The following is a 25,032-nucleotide window of genomic DNA, read 5'->3' as shown; positions in this document are numbered from 1 at the left end:
TATTTAATAACCATAGAATAACACAACTTTTTAGGATATAATAAAAAAGATGAATTTTTTTTATCTCAATCCAAAATTCCCATTAAGACCCAAGTTTTTTGGATTTGAAAGAAGAAAGCTCATAAATTTAAGATTAAGAGGCATACTTATTTTATATAATTTAAAGTTTTGGAATCTCCTTTTTCAGTGTTCTTGCTAAGGACCACATATAAAATAATAGAATAGAGAACAAAAAATTATAAGAAATAATAAAACGACAAATAGAAAATTTAACACCTTTGTCTAGTTTATGGTACCACCTGTCTTTCAAAAAGATCTACCAGTCATGGCACATTTGTCTAGTTTATGGTTGCGGGTGGCAGGAACAGATATTAAACCTAGTTTAAGAAAATTTAGACATAAATATATAAAAAAATTATCATCTTAGCAGGTCCATGCCACCCCTTCCTAAAGGGGTGATCCGCCACTGGTTTGGGATATTTTGTAATCAACTACAACCGTAATTGAAATGAAGGAAGAAATCTAAAAAGATATATTCACCTTTATTATTCATGTTAAAACTTATATCTTTATATAAATTATCATTTTTATGTTTGATTATATCCCTGAAAATAATGGGAGCAATAAAAAGGAATGGAAAGATAAAAAATAAAATCTGTAAATGAGAAAGGATCTTAGAGAATACACGCTTCCTGTAACCAATCAATATTAACTGACGTGATATTGACTGTTGTAATCTATGGGTGAAAATCTGGTAAGTACACTATTTCCTTTAAATAACTTACTAGGAGTATTAGATTTACAAAATCCAGTTCTTTTCCAGTTATACAGAATAATTGACCGTTGTGGTTTTACTTCACGCGCACGTGCACGGACTGTAAATTGAAATTACTGTCACACTAGTGGCATTCTCCCGTAATTATATCCAAATCCAAGCCCGAATTACATCAACTTCGGTCACGATTTTAAACCCTTGATTTACCTCCTCCCTGATATTTTCTAACGTTTTCACCACAAGTTTTATTTTATTACTATTTTTTGTCTCATAAATTTGTAGACCCTAATCTTATATTTTTGGATTCATAAAATTGTGAAACAAAAAAGTTATAGTGTCAGTTTGTACGAGACACAAAATAAAAAATTTCAACAACCTCCAGACTCCACTTGTCAGTATATTATTCGTCTGTTCCCTCTATAAAATGACCTCCTCCATTGCCTTACGCTCTCTAACTATTCTCTCACTTTCTCTCTCTAGCTATAGATAGGCCTTTCTCTCTCACGCATACAATCTCAGATCTGTATATGTACAGTAAATAGATACACGTATGTTCAGTTTGCATTTATCGCGGCGGTCTCTCATTCGCTTGGTGCAGGTCGGGACCTGCCTCGCCGGCGACAATGACGTCAGCTGACGGTGACGGTGGCGTATCGATAGATATACATGTTGTTTATGACGAAATTTTGGTCCCGCCTTGCATCAACTGAATCGGAGACTGCGGTGAATTTTAATTGTTTCAAGTAAATCAGCTTTGTTATGGATCGATCTAATATCTACCGATTGTTTCCTGTGAGGTATTGAATTTTTCAAATGACTTTTGATATTATTTGCTTTATTTTTGTGTTGTATTTCGATTGAATTTTGCTGGATCTAACTTTGTCTGTTGAGCAGCGTATAACTCCAGTGATAGATCTAAGAGTATTTTGCAAATTCGATGCCATCAGTTAAATGAAGATGTTTGATTTTATTGAGTACAGTTAATGTTATGATTTAGGTAATCTGTAATTAAGAAACGTGATAGATTGTATTGGAAGCTTTTCTGCATTAATTCCCTTTTTAGGTAGATTAGGAGGATGAAGTAACTAAAAGATTCGGTTTTTGTTGAATGCTACGTTAAAACTTTGTTACACTGTACTAGAATCGGCTTTAGAGGCGTTTAGTGCTGTTGTTTTTGCACAGAATTTGAGTAGCACAATAAATTTGTTGAAAAGGAAGAGTTTTTCCCCATTCCCAATCCTTTTTGTTTGGTACTACTACCTATTGCGATGTTTGTGGGTTGTTGAACTTCAGTGTTATATGTGGACTGAGTGTGTATTGATAAGACCGAGAAAAATTGCTTTTCACGATTAAAATCAATGTTTAGTGACCCGAAATGCTTTTCAGTGAAAGCAATTTTACCAAAAATGAAAAATGAATTCCTAGGAGAAAACTCATTTCCGTATAACATAACACTTACTTTATACACTTGTTTTAATTGATACAAAAACAATGTTTGCAATCTCTAATACTAATTATCACATGTCACCTGTACCCAACTAAACTCTTATGTTTCGGAAAATACAACAACAAACTCACTATAATTCCATATGGTGGGGTCTGGGGAGTGTAATGTGTACGCAGCCATATCCCTACCTTATGGAGAAAAGTTGAGGAACAAAGTTATGTTACTTTAAAGCTGGGGAAAAGTTTGTGACAGAGAAGATAGTTGTATACCTTTTTATTATTTGATGACCTAGTGTCCAAGTCATCTTGTGCACACCTTGATAAATTCACTCGGCAGCCTGTCCAAATCACAGGCACATGTCTGCACCTTGCTCACTAAGGTTGGAGCAGATGTGCTCGCACCAAGTGTCGTAACTGGGATTCGAACCTTGGGGGATCTCTGGGTGGTTATTCCCATGCTTCAACCACTAGGCCATCCCTTTGAGGATTGATATAGTTTTCCAAGTATATGTTGATATCAAATCTTAGTATAGAGTGTTTATTTTCGAACCTAATTATTTGGATACTAATGCAGGCTAGGCTTTATCTTTAGTTCATTCTAAACAAAGGAATACCAAGCAGTATAACTGCTGCATGTTTTGTTTTTTACATTGTTTCTATTCCATCAACTTAGCTCAGTGTGCCTTCTGACCTAGAAAGAAAATTCAGCCATGGAATTTGTATTTAAATTTGAAGTTAAGTTGTGTTAGATATATACATAATGTAGTCTTGTCCCACATTGGAATATGAGTAGTATGTCCTTGTATAGTATAGCTATAAATAAGGGCCTCTTGTATTGTATTGAACACACAATATCAATATATCATATTTTCTCTCGTGCCTTCTCACATGGTATCAGAGCTCAATTGATACGGTCTCGTTGTTCAACTTCATCAAAAATCTGACGAGCTTCATTTTGTTGCTGAAGAAATTGAAGAACACACTAGGGCTTAAGTCGAAGCAAGATCGAACACGACCACCATGGTTTAGGGCAAAACAGTGCTAGAAATACTGTAGCTCTCGGAATATTACTGTAGCAGCCGGAAAGAATTCAAAGTGGTCGGAATGAAATAAAAAACAGTAGGGGTAGGATCGGAATTACCAGACGACCCAACTGTTCTGAAGAAACTTTTTCAAAAAATGGTCGGAAGTCCACTTCTGAAATCAGTGTTCACGTCGGAAAAATATAAAAGTGGTCGGAATTTGGTGAACCTGAATGGGTAGGCTCGGAATTGCAAGGGGAACAATCTGTCTTGAAGAATCATCGTAAAAAAAAAGGCCGCAAGGTGGCCCACGCGACGTCAGAAGTTCGCCGGAAAATTTTCTTCCGACCGCTGCACTACCGTCGGAGATTTTCACTGGGGTTTGGTCGCCGGACAGTGACTACTCTTGTGGTAGTGTTGGATTTTGCACAACACTAACCGAGACAAAGCAGACGCAAAACAACTTTGAAAAGTCGCCGGAAAAAAGGGTTCTGGTGACTGATTTCACTTATTGGAATTGCTGGAATTTATGCATAACGATAAATCTCTCACGATAGCTCTGATACTATAGCAACTGCAATAGGTCAAGCAAGTCCAATTTCTTCCTTACCTTTAGATTCAGTTCTTTATGTCCCTAATAGTCCTTTTAATCTCATAGTTGTTAGTCGCCTAGCCAAATCACTTAAATGTGCCGTTTTATTTCTTGATGACCATGTTTTTATACAGGAACGCAGTACAGGGCGGATCATTGGTACCGAGCGTGAATCAAATGGACTTTATTACCTTATCCTTGCTAAATCACATGGACTCACATCTTGTCTTCCTTCAACAACTTGTCATGTTACTGATTCACCAGATTTATTACATAAACGGTTGGGACATCTTAGTTTGTCAAAACTTCAGAAAATGGTATCTGGTTTATCTCACTTGTCAGCTCTAGAGTGTGAGTCTTGTCAGCTCGGTAAGCATATCCGCTTTCATTTTCCTCGACGTATTGATAATCGAGCAGAGTCACCTTTTACTTTAGTCCATTCAGATGTTTGGGGTCCTAATCGGGTCAGTTTTACTTTAGGATTTCGCTACTTTGTTAGTTTCATTGATAACTATTCTAGGTGCACCTGAATATTTTTTATAAAAAATCGATCTGAGTTATTTTCTATTTTCCAGACCTTTCACGCTGAAATTCAAAATCAATTTGGGGTTTCTATTCGCACATTTCGTAGTGATAATGCCCAAGAGTTTGTCTTTCCCATTTCAGCAGTTTATGAAATCTCATGGGATTATTCATCAAACATCTTGTCCGTACGCATCTCAACAAAATGGGGTAGCTGAAAGAAAGAATAGACATCTTATTGAAACTGTTCGTACCCTACTCATACGATCTCATGCTCCGTTGCGTTTTTGGGAGGATGCAGTTCTTACATCTTGCTATCTTATTAATCGTATGTCATCTTCAGCTATCCAGAACCAAGTTCCATTCTATGTTATGTTTCCCCATTTACCTTTATTCTCTCTTCCACCCCGTGTCTTTGGAAGCACTTGTTTTGTCCATAACCTTACTCCATGAATAGATAAATTAGCTCCTCGTGCTCTTAAGTGTGTATTTCTTGGTTTCTCGAGAACACAAAACGGTATCGATGCTATTCTCCTGACCTCCAGCAGTACCTTATGTCCGCTAATGTTACCTTCTTTGAAACTCAATCATACTACACAGGTCCAGGTAATCACTTAGATATTTCTGAGGTACTACAAGTCTCTTCTTTTGGAAATTCAGTCACTATCTCCCATCTATTTTCCTCTACATCTCCAGCTCCACCACATATAGCTCCCGTTCCACCATCTATAGCTCCAGTTCCACCACCTATAGGTCAAATTCCTCCACATAATCCAGTTCAACCTTCTGCAGCTCTGCCACTCTTGACTTATCATCGCCGTCCACATCCAGCATCAGGCCCAGGTGATTCACGCCCGGCATCAGATTTTGCACCTACTACGGACTTGTCTCCTCTTAGTCAACCAATATCACTCCGCAAAGGTGTACGGTCCACACTTAATCCTAATCCCCACTATGTTGGTCTAAGTTATCATCGTCTGTCGTCACCTTATTATGCTTTTATATCTTCTTTGTCCACTGTTTCTATTCCTAAGTCTACAGGTGAGGCACTATCTCATCCTGGATGGCGACAGGCTATGATTGACGATATGTCTACTTTACATGCGAGTGGCAGTTGGGAGCTTGTTCCTCTTCCTGCAGGTAAGTCTACTGTTGGTTGTCGTTGGGTTTATGCAGTCAAAGTCGTCTCGGATGACCAGATTAATCGGCTTAAGGCTCGTCTTGTTGCAAAAGGATATACTCATATTTTTGGGCTTGATTATAGTGATACTTTCTCTCCCGTGGCTAAAGTAGCATCTGTTCGTCTTTTTTTGTCCATGGCTGTTGTACGTCGTTGGCCTCTTTATCAGTTAGACATTAAGAATGCTTTTCTCGTAGTGAGGCTGGTTTGGTAAGTTCAGCAGAATTATTCAGGAGTTTGGCATGACTCGTAGTGAGGCTGATCACTCTATGTTTTATCAGCATTCTGCTCCGAATCTGTGTATTTATCTGGTGGTTTATGTTGATGATATTGTTATTACTGGCAACGATCAGGATGGTATTACTAATATGAAGCAACATTTCTTTCAGCACTTCCAAACTAAGGATCTGGGCAGACTGAAGTATTTTCTAGGTATTGAGGTTGCTCAGTCTAGCTCAGGTATTGTTATTTCACAGCGGAAGTACGCCTTAGACATTCTTGAGGAGACTGGAATGATGGGTTGCAGACCTATTGTCTCTCCTATGGATCCGAATGCTAAGCTTCTGCCTGGACAGGGGGAGCCTCTTAGAGACCCTACGAGATATAGGAGGTTGGTTGGAAAATTGAATTACCTCACAGTGACTAGACCTGACATTTCTTTTCTGGTGAGTGTTGTAAGTCAGTTTATGGATTCTCCCTGTGATAGTCACTGAGATGCAGTTGTTCGTATTTTTCGGTATATAAAGTCAGCTCCAGGCAAAGGATTACTATTCGAGAATCGAGGCCACGAGCAGATTGTTGGGTACACAGATGCTGATTGGGCAGGATCACCTTCTGATAGACGATCTATATCTGGATATTGTGTTCTAGTAGGAGGTAATTTGGTCTCGTGGAAGAGCAAGAAACAAAATGTAGTTGCTTGATCTAGCGCCGAAGCGGAATATCGGGCCATGACTATGGCAACGTGTGAGTTAGTTTGGGTCAAGTAGTTGCTCAAGGAGTTAAAGTTCGGAGAAATCAGCAGGATGAAACTAGTGTGTGATAACCAAGCTGCTCTTCATATTGCATCAAATCAGATGTTCCATGAGAGGACTAAACACATTGAGATCGACTGTCACTTTGTTAGAGAAAAAATACTTTCAAGAGATATTGTTACAAAGTTTGTAAAGTCGAATGATCAACTAGCAGATATTTTCACTAAGTCTCTTACTGGTTCTCGTATTAGTTACATGTGTAACAAGCTCGGTACATTTGATGTGTATGCACTGGCTTGAGGGGAGTGTTAGATATGTACATAATGTGGTCTTGTCCCACATTGGAATAGGATTAGTATGTCTTTTTATAGTATAGCTATAAATAAGGACCTCTTGTATTGTATTGAACACACAATATCAATATATCATATTTTCTCTCGTGTCTTCTCACAAGTTGGAAGCTAATGGTATGTGTTTCAGTTTGATCTTGTCTCTATAATTTTTTTTTGTATGCGGTAGTCGGATTAACGGCTATAGTTTTCCTTTTGTGTCTTGTAGCCACTTTCTTTCATCTGTTATGGGCAAAGAAAATTGTCAATTTCTTCTAGTGTCTGAAGCTATGTGTTGATAATATAACATTGTCATTCTTTGGACTAAACCCCTTAAATTTTCCTCAAACTAAAAAGTATCAGTCTGGGATTTTATGCTGTAGGATTTGAATTACAGTCCAGTTTCATCCAAGAGAACATGTTCGGAAGTGATTCATGTGCATGTTCTGTTGATGCAGATTTAGTTGTCGCTACATATTTCTGAGATGATAGGCTCTATAACAAGCCAGAAAATTTCATCTGGAGAAGATGATCTCTTAAATTTGTTTCAGTTTAGGTGGATCCTAATGGTCTTACATCAAATTTTGGACTTTAAAGCAAACGCCATGCATAGTCTGTTTGATCAGTAGTCATTCAGTGTCTTCAATACTTTTAGCTCATAGAATTTTCAGTTTGTCATGGGATAAGCTGTTGAATAGTTCAAATAGTGTGTTTGTCTTTCTTTTTCTTTTTTCCTTTTTTTTGTACAATTGATATTAGGTTGCATCTGCACTTTTCTGTGGTTGATATACCAGTTGCATATCTTATTTACATTTACTCTCTCTCCTTTTCATCTGTAGCCCCCCTTCCCTTTTACCAACTCTTTGCTTATCACTCTTCCCAATAGTAACTCTACTTGTTTTTTGTCCAGCTTAATCAGTTTACCATTTCAGCTGGAGTACGTCGTATCAAATCTTGGTATTCTCATGCACAAGGGCAAGAGAAATATATTTGCGATAAAGTTTACTTCACTACAACATTACACATCTATAGCTATGAAAAATATTGTAGCTAAATATGAAAATTTTCGTGCCAAAACACTTTAGCCACAATATTTTTTTCCGTAGCATTCGTAGCAAAATGTAACGTAGCTAAAAGTTAGCTACAAACTTTACATGGTCTGTGACTAAGGAATAATACTTATTGCTACAGAAATTTTGTGTGTTGTAGCTATGATTGTAGAAGCTTTTTGCTACGAAAAATATACTTATAGCAAATGATTTTATTCCTTTGCCACGACAAAGAAAATTTGTAGCAATCTTCATATTGTAGCTACGAAATTTTGTATCGTAGCAAAAAGACTAAATTTATTTGCTATGCAAACTCAAATTTTGTGGCTATTTCTATAGCCTAGTCTCGTGGCAATAGTACTCATCTTTAGCTACAACTTAAAAATTCCTAGCTATGAATTGAAGCATTTGCCATAAACCTTTTCATATTATAGCTAAAATTCCATACTTTTAGCCATGAAATATATAGAATTATAGCAAAAGATTTTATTCATTTGCTACGGAAGGTTAAAATAAATAGCCATGTTCTTGATACATGGCAATTGTAAGAGTATATGTTTAGCTACGAATTCAAAATTCCATAGCTAAGATTCCATTTTCTTTTGCCATGAAGCATAAAATTGTAGCAATAAATTTTCTTCATTTGCTATGAAAAAATGTATAGCCATGTTCTTATTATATGGAAATATATGTGTGTGTAGCTACAAATTTAAAAATTTCATTGCTACTAATTAAAAAAAATTCCACAACCATTATTAGCCACAATATTTCATATAAAGCCTATTTAGGAATACAATCAAATTTTGGCAATGAAATATATAGGCAAATGTAGCATAAATCTTCTTCAATTACGTAATAAATGCAATCTATTAGTAAAAAGATTTAACAAAGGTTCAACAATATCAATTCAAATATTAAAACATTGTTTGAAACATATCAATAAGCTTTGACAAGAGGAAAAACATTATTCATGTGCCTGGTGACCTTGATGCTTTTATAAGTCCTCCACAAGCTGCAATAACAATAGAAAAAAAGTAAATAACTAAATGATACAATGAAGCATTTTTATATAAAATAATTTAATTTTAATTTTAATATGAATACTACCTTAAAGAATCGCATATATACTAATTTATTAATATAAAAAGATATTAATAAAAGTCTAAGTTACATACCGTTAGATTGCATCATTTTGTTGTAGACCTTGTGCTGCAAGTATCATTCGTAATTTTTCTTCCCATTGTGTACTCATCTGTGCTAGTTGTTCATTCATATCTTTCTTGATTTCTTTAATTTGTTCCTTACCTTCCCTTTTAACTTCTTCCACACGCTCATTTGCTTCTTTTCTGGTCAATTCTAGTTGCTTTATAAGTTGTACTTTTGTTGGTCTACCACCAAAATATTCACTGATATTTTTTCCGGGTCCATATGCACGAAGATATCCATTTTTTTCAGCCCCAAGAACTTTTTCGAAGATATCATCATCATTTAAAGAAATTGCTCCTTCTTTTTGCTGCTTTTTAAATTGGTCGAATTGAACCTACAATCAAATAATGCAAATCAATTACATATGTGTACCAATGTATACTTTAAAAAGGAGATAAAAAGAAAAGAGAATATATCAACATTACAATAACATCTTGTTGAAAAGCATCAACTTGTTTTCCTTTTTTTCTCTTGCGAGATTCCATAAAAACTTCAACACGGGAAGGAGGTTTTCCATTTTTTTGCTCCTGCAAAAAAATAATCGGTATCAATAATAGAATAAAATATGTGAATATAATTCTTCTAAATTCGTTCTAAAAATATTATTATAGTGTTCATACCATTTCGTATCTAAGTCTTGCATAACTTTTGGTCCCAATATATGGTGGCAAGGAACGTTTCGATCTATTTGTCTTGTTCTGCGTACTCTTCTTCTGAATAAAAATTAAAAAAAAATTAAAATAATTAGTTATTGAGGAAAGAGAGCTTAATATGCCCTTCAATCTGAAAAAAGAAGAAGAAGTTCTCATATTTTCAAAATGGATATCAAAATGATATTCATCCGAAAGTGAATAAAAAAGAAAATTTGAGACGGACTGAAGAATTATATAAATTATTTGAGATCATCAAACTATGAAACTATAATAATAATAATAATAAAAGCATAAAAAATTTAATTTACAATTTAAATACCTAAAAGTCGGCATCACTCCAAAGATTGACCAAATATTTCCATTCATCTGCGGCAACAAGTTTAGGCTTGTTGCGTAGGCGAAGTTGGTAACCTGCTTTTGAATCAAAATACTTCTTCTTCAACTTGTACCTATAGTCTCTATAGAGGTCACTCATTTTATCAAGAATTGCGCTTTTTCTTCCCTCAAACACATCAAAATTAAACTTCTCCTGTAAGAAATAAATACCATCATAGTTTATGATCATATATTCTAGTAATTGTTAATCCATAAGAAATTATAAAATATTATAGAGTTATTAGCATGTTAGTTTTTCGTACCAAAACGATGTCCCACATATGGTTGATCTTATCTTGCTCAATCTCTTTCCAACTATTTACCTTTAAAGGGCAACAAGTTCGGCTTCTAACTGTTTGACCCAAAAACCAAATTAATTTGCTTGCATTCTCACCAATTGCTTGATGATCCTCATCAAATTCTACTGATAGTTTTTGTCCCTCCTGTAAATTAATTATTTCTACACACCATGTAGGACCTCTAGTTTTTCTTTTCACAGCGTTGGAACCTAGAAGATTAAATAAATAACGTCAAGTAAAAATATCGATATATGTGACTAAGATCAATAAAAATAATGATTACCTGTTGAATAAAAATAATGATATTTTAAACCAGTTGGCTAGTTTGGATGGCTTTAAATTTGGTAAGACCCAGAAGAAACAAAGACACGAAAGGGATAAAGCCACTCATAACTGGAGGAAGAAAAGCATCTTTTTCAGACTTCCTTATTGGAAAAATAATTTAATACGTCACAATTTAGATGTCATGCACATTGAAAAAAATGTGTGTGACAATATTATTGGGACGTTATTAGATATAGAAGGAAAAACAAAAGATAATCTGAATGCTCGTCGTGATTTGAAGGAAATGGGTATAAGAAGAGATTTGCATCCAACTCAAAGAGATGGAAAGTGGTATTATCCAGCAGCATGCTATACGTTATCACCGGAAGAGAAGTCTAAAGTATGCAAGTTTTTGAAAACTATTAAAGTTCCAGATGGTTATTCTTCGAATTTATCACGGTGCGTAAAAGTAAAGGATCGAAAATTTTATGGACTAAAGAGTCATGATTCTCACATTCTCTTGGAACAATTGCTTCCTTTTGCAATTCGCGGAGTTGTGCCAAACAATGTCTATGCTACTATTACCGAGCTAGGTATTTTCTTCAGAGAGTTGTGTTCAAAAACAGTAAGAGTTGATGTGTTAGATCGGCTTGCAGCTCAAATTCCAATAACGTTAAGCAAATTAGAAAAAATATTCCTACCAGCTTTTTTTGATATTATGATGCACTTGATCATTCATCTTCCACAAGAGGCCAAGATTGCTGGACCTGTACAGTACAGATGGATGTACCCAATAGAGCGGTATGTTTTTCTATTTCACAATTTCAGTTTAATTTGTTGTGGCTTGTTAGTTTATCATGCTAAGAGCTTAACTTAATTTATCATGCTATGAGTTTTAACTGCCTTTTATATCATGTAGATTCTTGCGCAAATTGAAATGTTATGTTCGTAATAGATGTCGACCTGAAGGATCTATTGCAGAAGGGTATATTGTTGACGAAAGTTTAATATTTTGTTCAAGGTATTTACATGGAAGTGGGAAAAGGTATAATCCAGTGGACAAAAATTATGAAGGTGATCATGCTGAGTCATGCAATGGATTATCAATATTTAAGCAAAAGGGTTGCCCTTTATTAAGCGATACATCTAGAATTCTTGAAGAGGTTGAGCGAAAACAAGCGCATCTTTATGTTTTGAGAAATTGTGAAGAAGTTCAACCACTTCTATGGTATTGTTTTTCTTTATGCTATTGTTTCTACAATAACATCCAAGCATTTATAAGAGTTTGAGTTAGAAGTGTTCGACCATAAAAGTTCTTTTTGGTATTGTCCAGTGAAGATAAGCACATGATTTGTTGTTTATGATCTTTGTTTAAATCTCATCAAGTAAATCTTTCCGATTCATATTGGTTACAACTCTTTTTGATGATTTTTTGTGGCTATAATCATCTTGGTGAAAATGCCTTAGTAAGAACTTTATCAGTCAAGGAATCTACTGTAACGTGCACATTAGATATGTAGCATGTATTTTCCAATTTCCCTGTTAAAAAGTTTCCTTTGGGTCTGTATGGTAATAATCAAATCATCACCCAAAAGAAAATGTCAAACTCTTCTCGTGCTTTTTTTTTCTCCGAACACTTTCCTAAAAATACATGTTGATACACCATTTGGCGTCTTTCGTGTTTTTTCTTTTTGGTATCCCTAGACTTCTATTACTACTTATTGTTGTCTTTTATTTTCGATTTTTTGATTGCATTACCTACTACTAGTTTTGTATTTTGCTTCGGTTGTCAGATTAGTTTGCTTGTTATTGTCCCCCCTCCCTCAGCCGAGGGTCTACCGGGAACATCCTATTTGCCTTCTTAAAGGCATGGGTAAGGTCAGCGTATACTTTACCCTCCAGACCTCACTTGTGGGACTACACTGGGCATATTATTGTTGTTGTTATTGTTTCTTTATGGTATTATATATTGTGAATTTAATTTTGTTAGCCCTTTCTCATTATTATGATTATTTTAAACACTGAGTACGAGCAGAACAATAGGAACATGAACTTCGATGATTGGTTTTTCCATCGAGTAAGTTTTCATTGTATTTTTAATGTTATTTATAATATTTCTTTAGCATCATTATTTTATTATTTATTTTTATGTAGATCGTGCACATGCGCAAGAAAAAAAATTCTCATGCAAGTCGCGGGTTGTATTCTTTGGATAGAGGTCCTTTTGATGGAGTCCAAAGATTCAAAGGATATGAAATAAATGGTTTTAGGTTTCATACTAAACAATTGGAAGGAAATAGAGTAAAACAAAATAGTGGTGTTTTAGTACGAGGAATAATGAATGGTCAAAATATAGATTATTATGGTGTTCTGACTGAAATAGTAGAACTTCAATACCTCGAAGGCAAACGAATTGTTTTATTTAAATGTGATTGGATGGATGTTGATCACATTGGGAAAGGAGTGAAGATAGATAAACATGGCGTTGTTAGTGTTAATACTAACCGAAAGCTAGCAACAAATGAACCATTTGTACTTGCATCTCAAGTAGAACAAGTTTTTTATGTCAAGGATAATCTTCATCCGAATTGGTCCATTGTCTTGAATGGTCATTCTACTTATTTTACGGGTGGTGCTGTCAGTGAAGAAACTTTTCAACAAGATGCTCAAAATTTCTCATGTACATTTGAGGAAGATGAAGACTTTATAAATTGGAGAAGAAATGATCTCGATGCTATCAGTACTGATGTTACCTTAGCTGATAATATTATTGAAGACATCGAATCAGACCCTGAAACCGATGATGAAGATTTGTTACTATAAATATTTAGAAGTTTTAGATGCATATTTGGTTACACTCAATTAATGTTGATACTTTTTCTTATTTGATCAGCTGTGAATTTCAATATTGAGCTTTAGCCGTGCTCATGGCAATGCCGTTAATGGTCTGAGCTTTGTTGCTTGTCGTCCCAATTATAGTATGTTAAATTTTATGCTTCTTTGTTTAATGAGAATCCAGGCATGGACAACTGAAATTTAGTATGAATTTTCAATTCATGTTCTGCCTTATAAAGGGACTAACAAGGCAATATATGGGATGGATGTTATGAGATTGTGATGGGATTGCTTCTGTTAACTCTAGTTCCTTTTCTGGGGTGGTTTCAATCAGAATTCCAAAATCAGCAATTTAAACCCAGAGCAGACATTTTTACTTTCCAGATTTTAGAGTAGTGTATTATTAGTTTAAGATTACTAATATGTGTGTTATTATATTCCTAATGTAAACACAGTTTTTGTAGTAGGTTATTGGCATTTATCAAACTACTATAAGGACATTATTTTGTGTGGAGATTCCAGTTGTATGTTGTGAAAAAGTAAAAACTAATTTTCTGTCTTACTTGAAATAATGTTTTTCTCACACTAAGCTAAAGGGAGTACTCTTTAGGTGGTTGACTTATGATACTCCTTTAAGGTTGAGGCCGCTTAACCTTTTCTTTTCCAGCTATTACAGGTAAGATAAGAAGAGTATCGCATCGCAAGTTTGAGCACCCAAGACATGGTTTTTTAAGATTTCTTCCAAGGAAAAGAGCAGCACGACACACCAGATTTTTTGGTAGAAACACAACTAAAAGATTACTAGTTTAAGATTAAAATATGTATAGCACGCATGAGCAACTATATATATTGATGTTAATTCTTCAATGGTGGCATTGTTTTACTCCCACAGTAAGTCACCTTTGTAATTATGAATGAATTGTTTTCAGCATCTTTGGACCATGTAGATTCCATGTTGTATATAAATTTAGCACATCACGGTTTCAACACGAATCTGTAATACATGTAGCTACTATGACAAATAAATGTAGCTATTATGTCCCAACAATTGCTATGAGATTTGAAAATTGAAGCAAGACTATTCTTTTAGCTATAAAATATGTGCAAACAAATATATTGTGGCTAGAATATTACAATAGCTACAGTGATGTCAAATGCATAGCAAAAAATTAGAATTAGCTACAATACTTATTGTAGCTATATAAATTCGTGGCTATATTATTTTGCCATGATATTCCATCGTAGCTATTGACCCCACTATTGCCATGCTTTTTATAACTTGAAGCAAAAATATTCAATATTTTATTTGACATAATTTGTCGTGGCTAAAAGATTATTATTGCTACAATAGTTCAAATATGTGGCAAAAACTAATAATTAGCTACAAAATTTTAGTGTAGCAATAAATTTGTAGCTATTTAGGCAGTTATTGCCACGACATAAATTAATTATAGCAAAAATGAGGTATTAGCTTTGCCAATTTAATTTTTGTAGCTAAGAAATTTCAGCAATTTGTGAATAGCCACGAAACTCTAATTTTTATGGCTATTACTACGTAATAGCCACAAATTTTATATTCGTAGCTGAGAATTCGTAGCTATAAATGCATAATGTTGTAGTGCTTGCTAGGTGTTAACATAAATTCTCCTTTATAAAAACTCCCTCTCTCTAACATCATTTATATTTTCACTTTTAGCTGAACTGAATGTGAAGCTGAGCTCTTAAATTTAGGCTGTGCTGTGTAATTGTGTGGTAACAGTTGTCTTGGACTGGCTTAAGACCTGAAGCAAGAAAAGGACAGTGATTGAAGGCAACATTTCAAAGGATATAAGACCACTAGCAGAGGATGGTCTACTACCTTAGTTACCACGTGAAACTGATAACACAAGGTGAACTGAGTGGGAACTGGGAAAATGTGACCCCTCTCCTTTTACGTTGTTCCATTTTGTTCACATTTGTAGAGTACCCCTTCTTTAATCCACCAATATTGGATACTTAATTTTGTGAATGATGAAGTCATTCCTGTAGATCTAGCATATCTTCTGCTGGGAAAATGGGAGATGGAAAGTAATTGTTTTTTTTTGTCCAAATGCCAGAGCGCATAGGGTTTAACTTTATTGTTGCTTCTAATTTGTGAACTACTAATCCAGTGTAGCTATATTATTATCTAATTTAATAGGCTTAAGGGTGCTTTACTGATTTCCTTTTCTGATTTCTTCCTATTGTATGTGAATTTCCTACTTGTCTTAGAAGGAAAGCAAATTATTGTCTAGTGTAAAGAATATCAGTTGTTTTTAATAGTGATAATAAATTATGAGTTGATCCAGAGTATTTGCCAGGGTTTAATGCTTCTTTGGTACTTCATGTAGCCTTGTATTTATAGAAAGTTATTATCACATCTTCATTTTCCTTTTCGAAGTTTAGCATAGAAAACTCATTCAGTGGTAATATTTAGGAGAAATTCCAAGGAACTTCCTGACAAATATAGATAGACGGAATGAGGATGGTGAGTGATTCTGAAAGATTCTTGAGAGGAGCAAACTTTGAAAAGACTAAAAAAACTTTTTCCACTACGTAAAGAAGAAAACTTGAGTGAGAAACTGAACCCGAAATGGGTGATTTATATTTTGGTGAACTCCAGGTTGCCATATTCAAATCAATATCAGGAATATTTATAGGTGTTACCATCTCCTGCTTAGTCTGCCTTTCCACCATCATTCCTCCTCTCAGGCTAACCAGTATTCCCCTCTTCTAAAGTTTGTGCTATCATATATTTCGGCTCTTCTCCTATTGTGTGGAATGGCACTGCGTGCTCTTTTGCTTTACGTACACTAAATAGATTCTGCTTCTTTGTTCAGTCTCCTCCACTATGCGCACTCATAAAACCCCTTCATCTATGGCTATTCTCCCGTAAAATTAGCACGGGCTAGCCAGTTTTCGGACTGGTCATTTCAAAAATAGCCAGTATTTGCAAATTCATGGAAAAATAGCCACTATTTTGCTGCAACACGGAAAGTTCCAGCATAATATACTGGAGATCGGTGCACCTGTGTATGAACTTCCAGCATATTATGCTGGAACTCCAACACGCGGAAAGTTCCAGCATAATATACTGGAGATTGGAGCACCTGTGTATGAACTTACAGCATATTATACTGGAACTCCAGTATATTATGCTGGAGTTCTAGTATACTGATGCTGGAACTCCATTATAATATGCTGGAGTTCCAGTATACTTATGCTGGAACTCCAGTATATTATGCTGGAGTATTTTCCGGATTTTGAACAGTGTTTTCGTTCAGATTTATTTTTTGCATGAAAAGTGGCTAAATTTCGATTACTTTTGAAATTGTGGCTATTTTTTAATGACCACTTGTAAATCTGGCTATTTTTGAATTTCTCCCTATTTTTCGAAATGTAAAGCCCATGACTCATCTCCTCGCCCCTCTGCTCCCAAACACCCCTGCAATCAACAAACATCATTTGCTCTATGCTTTGTTCCTTGATATCTTGATATGCTTTAGATGTTGTGAAGTTCTTATGTCTTCTCTTGCATGACAAAAGTTGTAGTCGTTGGCGTTCAAATGCTTCATTTCCAACCCAACAAAATTAAAGTAAAGATAGTTGTTGAGAACAATTACTTCACTTGACTGAAGTAATAGCAGAATTTGTGATGTTCTATTTCATTGTAAAATGATGTAATGTAATCTTGTGATTATTGATGGGTAAATGGTAGGTGCTCGAAGAGTAGGTGACATTATCCTTTAGGAGTTTGATTATATGCTTGTGTTCATGTTAGTTCTTCATACTTTTTAATTTGTGATGGCTGCAATCTAAAATGATCGTTTGCTTAAATCATAAATCATGTTGGTAATCCGGATGTATTAGCATTTGGTTATACCCTAAGAAGGCATCAAAACTTCAAAACTTAGGTGTATATAGATGACCTTAGAGTAGCCATATTATCACATCTTTTCTCCCCACAATGAGGACCTCTAGTCCGTTCATTTGATCTCTTAACGACAAACATCAAACTTACAGAAATGTAATTGGCAAGGTGGTAAACCATCCCTTTTGGAATAAGAGTTATATGTGTTTCAACAAAAAAACTGGTTTAGAGATTAAACAATTAAATATATATTTTTCAAGGGCCACTATCAATTTGTTTGATTCGCAACAGTTACAGATAATAAATAAAGACAAAAAAGAAATAGTGAAATAGATAAAAAAGAATGTTGCAACGGATAAAATTCTTCTTTATTTCCAATCTCGAGCGATCTCCGATCGTGAGTATGATTGAAGTACAATTCTCAGTCCAAAAAAGGCTAGCACAATATGATATTTTGTTTTAGAAAGATTTCTTCTTTGTATTTTCGATGATCCTTCATAGGAGCGTTGGGGCGACTTTTATAGCATAAGAAGAGAAATGCCATTTCGGGATTCAAGCCAACACGCTAGTGGATTAGATAGTGGGAAACAGAATCCTTTATAGTGGCTTCTGTTTCGGCGTAACATAGATATCCACAATCCATGGATAAGGTTGACTGGGTTTGTGAATTCATTTGTTCACCTTTTAAGTATTTGTCCCTTCGATGACTATAATCTCGGAACCTTCTGGACTTGACATCAGGTCCCATCACTTGATCTCTAGATCTTAATTTTCATGTAGGACTTTTCGTCCATGCCACATGAAAAGGGTAATTTTTACCCATACAGTCAGTCCCTCCACTTGTCGGGCGATTCGATGATGAATGCTCGATAAGTGGTAGTCTTCTTTCTTTGGTAGGAGTCAATCTTGCAGAGAACTTTTCCTTTGTAAGAAAGAGTTTCAACAAAACTCAATCCTTAGGATTAATGCAACTCATGTGCAGTCCATGCTTAATACGCTGGGACACGTGTCCGTTTTCTGTTGGTCTTCCCACCCAGTACCGTTCCTAGACAATGATGACTACTTATGATGGGGAACCTTTCCCGATTTTGACGGTTACAGGAGGAGGATCCTCCAGCCTATATATATCGGATTGTGGGTCTCCCTGTTAACTCAAAACTCCTTCGTTCTTCTTCTTCTCTACTTTTCTTGTTTCACTTACTTTCCAATCAACTCTTCATTCTTCAACCCTAATGTCTGTAACTTGCATGGATCCCCAAGGTTTTGGCTTTTCTTCAATGGACGACCAACCCTCCATGCCTTTGGCTAGAGGTGCTTCCCAATCTCCGCCAGGGAATGTCCTTTCCTCTGTACCCATTGCTCCTGCGGGGTCTCCACTTTCTGGTCCTTCTGATAAAAAGGCTTTCATATCTCACAAAGGCAGAAAAGGGAAGCAGAAGCCCACAGTTTTGGAGGTTCTTACGAAATCTGTGATTACGAGGGAATAATTGAAGCATGTAACAAGGCGGCATTGCAATGCAGAAGTTCACATGTTGATAATATAGATTCCCTTGTCCATGAATAACATATTCCCCTAATCCATCATGATTTTTGATGGGGTGGTCGTGTCACTATTCACATCTTTCGGGCGACCGAAACAATTTCCAACCATAGGTAGAATTTCTCTTTCGTCTATACTTATCTGTTCACCTTTGGGTTTAAACCCTTGGTAGATCCTATGATCTTCGACTTTTGTCGTCATTTCAATGTGAGCTTTGGCCAAGTTGGGCCAAATGTATGGAGGCTTGTGGTGTGCTCCCATTTCTTGGTGAGTGTAGCCGACATTCCATTCTCCCTCTCACACCTTCTACACCTATTTTCTCTCAAACCGCATAGGGGGAGCATTATTTCGATGGCTAGTCGAGGTAGTCGGACGCTCGTGGATGCTGAGGATGACTACGACAGGGGATAGTTTTTTCGTTTCGTCACAGTCCCCACTCATGAGTTGGTTAAGCCTGAAGATGGGTCTATTTCGGAGAGGTGGAATGACAGCATACTTTCAGTATTTCTTATTTTACCCTCCCTTTTTTCTCTCATTGATCTGATCTTCTTTTTCTCTCCCGACAGCCACGTTGGTAGCTCCAGAAGGTATTTCACACATTAAAGAGTGGGTCGAGAAGATTTTGGCATCCTCCCTAATAATGGAGAGGTCCTGAAGATTCATATCTAAGGTCTCGGAGTGGCGAGCCAAGGATAATGGTATTGTCCGTACCAATAATATTTCAACTATTCGACTTCTTATTCTTACGTCCTTCTTTTTCCCTTTTTTTTCTAGGAATCCTTCTGAGGAACACCGTTACGCAAGTATTGATAAGGCTTTCCGCTTTTGTTGACACTGCCCGAGAAAGGGTCAAACAGATTTCTCTTTGAAAATTAAAGCAGATCCTCTGGTTTCTTTTCTGGTACTTACTTCCTCAAAAAAGAAAAAGATCAAATTTTCCGAAGATCTCTAACTGTCATGCCCCAAACCTAGGGAGGCGTGGCTAGTACCCGTTGCCATACTGGCCCGAGCGAACCACTCTGTAACTCTTTATTTTGTAACTATCATGGGCCACCATGGCCACAACTTGTAATGTATAATTATAAGTGGGCAACCGTTGTATCAATGAACCATCGTTCTCAATACATGAATACATATAGGTTGTCAAGGCCAAGACATACTGTTCAAAATAAACCTCTGTCTACAACGCCTCTAAGATTATTTGATATCAATGGGATAGGGTACCAGCTTACCTATAAGTCTGTAGCAAAACTCTGACACGATGACTTATAAAATTGGCTGCACTCCGAATGAGGTGGAGTCTTACCGATCCTTCGATAAATGCTAACTCATCTACTATGAAGGCTCGTCAAACTGATTATCTATACCTGCATGCATGAATGCAGCGTCCCCAACAAAAGGATGTCAGTACGAATAATGTACCGAGTATGTAAGGCGAAACTGAAACATAACAATAAGTCAACATTTATTTAAGAGATATAAGAATCACCTTAACCTCTAAAGTGTTACCGTATATGCATACTTATTATACTTATATATATAATTCTTCTCTTTGAAACAATTATCTATATCATATGATGCATGGCTGCCCAACTGATCAGTGGTAACTGTCCGATCGGTCGTAGCACAGTGGTAGATGCATGACTGCCTGACCGACTGTAGCTCCGTAGTAAATGTGTAACTGCCCAATCGGCCGTAGCTCTGTGGTAAATGCATCACTATCCGACCGGACGTAGCTCGGTGATAAATGTGTAACTGCTCAACCGGTCGTAGCTCGGTGGTAGATGTGTAACTGCGCAACCGGTCGTAGCTCGATGGTAAACGTATGACTTACCGACCGGCCGTAGCACGGTGGTAAATGCATGAAGATGCATGTATCACTATTTCATAAACATTAACATCTTTATCATATACCTCAATAGGGAGCTAGAAACATACTTAGACATGCTTGAATATCATTTTACAAGAACAAATAACATAGACACCCTTAACTACTAAGAGTAAAAATACTTATGAAATAACATTAAGTTTACGTATCGTTACTTGGATCATGCCAAAAGAAGGAAGGATTAGCCTTAACATACCTGAGCCGATTCTCTTAACAATCCATATAATAATCGTCTTTGCAAAAAACACGTAACGGCGGATCGAAATAGGGAAAAATCCTTATGATATTCTTGATATCATAGCACGTTATTTTTTATCCGACTAATATTCACTGCATACTCTACATCATCAAATAATTCCTTTCGGCCTTCTTCTGTCATGTATCCCCAAAATTCCTCCAAGTTTATTACCAATAAAGAAACCAAGACAAAGGGTTCATTACCAATAAAGAAACCAAGACAAAGGAAATTATCCAAAGACAACTTATGTGTTATTCCCCAGCGTGTAAACAATGCAACTTAGGTGTTATGACTCATCATGCACATGGGCGCCACCTTGGCCTAGCTTAATGCCATGTGGTAGCCCATAACAAAATATTTATCCACTTAATCCTATTTAGTGCCATAATTATCCCACAATTAATTCATTATCCACATAATTAAGAATTATCTCAAATTACTTAAAATACTATTCGCTTTTAACACACTTTATACACCTTACTATCATGGTTATGTGGTACCATGTATGACACTAGTCCATAAATACCGGGTATTATAGCTTGGATCGTATCTTATCCTAAATTGTCAAACTTCGACGAAACTCATTTTCTTTGATTCGCTTACCCTCTCACCTTCATGAATTTACTTGTCACTTATTTGAAATAGCGTAATGCTTATAACCTCAAATTAATCTTGTCCTCATCCTTAAGTACTACTATAAAAATATTAAAATATTAATAAGTCATGGTACCATATAAAATCAATACATACACTATTATTTTATGAATACATTCATGTAAAAAGACATATATTTTCTCAACTTCTAATTTTTCTAGTCACATATAAAGAGTACAAATTTTCGTACGCTTAATTCTTAAAATAGTAAAAAGATAACCTTCTTTTCTTGTGAAAAAATAATTTCTATCTTTACAAAAAGAAAATCTCATAACCCTTCTCATATTATGTGTATAATTTAAAGCATATCCGAAAGTAATAATATTAATAACTATATAAAATTATATGTTTCGAACTTTTTTACAAAAACGTTCCACTCAAATATCATATCAAATGTATATAACGGTATCAAGATTGTTAAACTTACGGGGTCTTACAATAACATAGTCACAAATCCTCTATAATCTCATGAATGGTCTTAATCCCTTCAAGCTCATATTGATTACTACGACTCATCCTAATATTAAAGTACGGGATGTAACACTAACAATGTCCAAGGTTTTTCCAGAGCTATCTCCCGATCCGAGCATCCTCGAGACACCACCCCTATTGGGTTGGAAGAAGAGGGGTCGGAGTCCCCCGGTTCTAAGTCAACGGAAGAAGTTACCGAAGATCAGGGTTCTGAGTCCCATCTTTAGAGTCAGCAAGAGGAGAACACTCTTCCTTGGATCGGGAAAAAAGGGATAGCCGTGGCTGAGCCCTGCAAGAGACCTTCCCGTCTTCATCTACTACACCCTTATGCTTTGTGGCCTTCCCTTAACAATTCTTCAACGAGTGCCAGTGTTCGCCCAATTTTGATTAATGTACCGGCATGGGTCAACCTTCTAAATCGCTTGGGAGATGGGAAGGCATGGCTGGAAGGATTGATAAGTGTATTGGGAAAAAACTGAGTTTATATTAAAAGATGATGTGGCATGACACGTGGATTAGTTAAATGGTCAAAGCGCAGCAATTGCCTAAGAGGCACAAATGGAAACAGCCACGGGAAGAAGAATTTAAATAGGCACGAGACGACGTATAGATACGAGTCTCGTACCAATTTAAATTATTTACAGCCAACGGATAGAAGGCATTGAAAGCAAAGATCTGATGACAGAAAGGAGTCCAAATTCATTATTAAATACTTGATACGTTACGAAATTGGTATTTAATAGGAATGATTATATAACGGCTTATTTAATGTCATTTATTACTCATGATTATATCATTAAAGCTGAGGCTTCATTCCTTTACCTAGAATTATCTATAAAAGGAAGAAGTATCATCATTTGTAAGGACACGGAATACTATTGAGAATTTACTGAAATACACATCTATTTGCTTTTTTAAAATTGTTCTCAAAAGTATTTTATTTTTGTCTCCTGATTATCAGTAACCCGAATTTCTTTTTAGCTTTGACCAAAGACTCATATTTTTGGTTAAACAAATTGGTTCCGTTACCGGGAATCTGATAATCTTTCCTTTAAGCTATATCTTATCTATTGTCATCACCATGTCAAACAACAACGCCGACAACAATAGTAATAACACATTGGGAAACCATGAGAATCAAATACATCAAAATCAAGATAACGTGGTTCCCTCTCCTCTAAATTCACCACGTCAATCTCGTGAAGGCACTCCTGTTACTGAATCCCGTGCTGATCAACAAGAGCAATCTGAACATTTTGAAGGAGTTACAACTGAAGCTTTGCAAAAGCTAATTGATGCACAGGTCGGCAAAGCTCTTCAGGCACTTGTTAGTCGATTGCCTGTTGCGCCACCTACACCAACTCCTAATAATAATACATTGGAGAACCCCCGTTCTGGTCTTGATAATTCTGGAAACGGATCAAACCCCAGTGAACCACAAGAAGGGGGACCAGGTAATTTAAATAATTCGTATTTGCAAAATTTAGTACTAACCTTGCAGAAACAGCTTAAGGAACAAAATGAGCGTATTGAACAAATCCCTGGAGTTCCACCTGTAATAAAAGGAGTAGACATGGACAAATACTCACAACAACCATGGAAGCCTAGTGCTGCTCCCCTTCCAATTCCGAAAAAGTTCAAAATGCCTGACATCCCGAAATATGATGGTACTACAGACCCACGTGACCACGTGACTGCATTTACAACCGGCGTAAAAGGCAACGACTTAACCAAACAAGAAATTGAATCAGTATTGGTCAAGAAATTTGGAGAAACACTCACCAAGGGTGCATTAACCTGGTATTCTCTTTTATCTGAAAATTCTATTAATTCTTTTGCTGAGCTTGCAGATTCTTTTATTAAAGCACATTCGGGAGCACAAAAGGTTGAGAAAAGGATGGAAGATATTTTCAAAATCAAACAAGGGGATTCAGAGTTGCTTAGAAACTTCGTTGATAGATTCCAGGGTGAAAGAATGACTCTACCTCGTGTGCCTGACAATTGGGCTGCTATAGCTTTTGCAAGTAATTTAAATGACAAAAGTTCTGAAGCCACGAGACGACTAAAAGAAAGTCTTCGAGAATTTCCTGCAACCACATGGAATGATGTTTACAACAGGTATAGCACGAAGCTGCGAATCGAAGAAGATACCGTACCTAAGCTCCATCATGAAGAAAGGGGCGGTACCCGAAGGTCAGAAACCGAAAAAAGATCAGGTAAAAACAGGTACGATCCATATATGGGACCCGCAGGAAAGGACCCACGGTCGAAACAAGATAGCCAGCAATATGATCAAAAATCGAAGAACCGGGATTCTGGCTTTTCTTCAAAGTTCAGGAATGATCGGAACAGACAAGAATCACGAGATGATGATAGGAGTTTAAAGGCACGATTCGGTGGATATAATTTTAATGTCTCTACCTCCGAGCTCGTAGCTGTTTTAAGAAGCATGGGAGATAAGGTACGGTGGCCAAAAGAGATGCGGTCAAATCCAAGTAGACGCAATCCGGATCATTGGTGCGAATTTCACAACAATCACGGGCACAAAACTTCAGAATGCAGATTTCTGCAGAGTGAAGTGGATCATTTATTGAAGCAAGGGTACCTCACTGAGTTATTTAGTGAGAAAGGAAAACAAGCTTATATGAAAAACAGACAAGAGCCACCACAACCTCCTTCACCCAAGAGGACAGTGAATGTCATAAGCGGGGGAGAGGACATTCACGGCGTAACCTACACAGCCTCCAACAAGGTTTCTAAGGTAACAATTACACACGGGAAACGGGTGCAGCAGGTCCTTGAAAATGAAAGTATTTCGTTCGATGACGCAG

At 36.2% G+C, this 25,032-nt stretch overlaps 1 protein-coding gene across 1 annotated transcript; it reads right to left on the bottom strand.

Moving 5' to 3' along the window:
* Positions 1 to 8,857: 8,857 nt before the first annotated feature.
* LOC142174446 (uncharacterized) lies at positions 8,858 to 10,813 on the bottom strand. Its single transcript, XM_075240240.1, has 7 exons — positions 10,774 to 10,813; positions 10,387 to 10,631; positions 10,098 to 10,277; positions 9,716 to 9,808; positions 9,521 to 9,622; positions 9,195 to 9,429; positions 8,858 to 8,901 (listed from the first exon to the last, which is right to left on the bottom strand). The coding sequence occupies exons 1-7, from the start codon at positions 10,811 to 10,813 to the stop codon at positions 8,858 to 8,860; spliced, it is 939 nt and encodes a 312-aa protein (XP_075096341.1).
* Between the last annotated feature and the right edge of the window lie 14,219 nt (positions 10,814 to 25,032).

Source organism: Nicotiana tabacum, chromosome 20 (assembly GCF_000715075.1).
Source record: "Nicotiana tabacum cultivar K326 chromosome 20, ASM71507v2, whole genome shotgun sequence".
NCBI lineage: Eukaryota > Viridiplantae > Streptophyta > Magnoliopsida > Solanales > Solanaceae > Nicotiana > Nicotiana tabacum.
The sequence above is the reverse complement of the archived record's forward strand: the minus strand, read 5'-3'. Positions and strand labels throughout refer to the sequence as shown.

Coding starts and splice junctions, on each gene's coding strand:
- LOC142174446 (XM_075240240.1), bottom strand. CDS start 10,813: ATGAGTGGCTTTATCCCTTTCGTGTCTTTGTTTCTTCTGG. Junction 9,809..10,097: donor CAGATGAATGGAAATATTTG/GTCAATCTTTGG, acceptor ATTTTTATTCAG/AAGAAGAGTACGCAGAACAA. Junction 9,430..9,520: donor CTTTTCAACAAGATGTTATT/GTAATGTTGATA, acceptor ATTTGATTGTAG/GTTCAATTCGACCAATTTAA.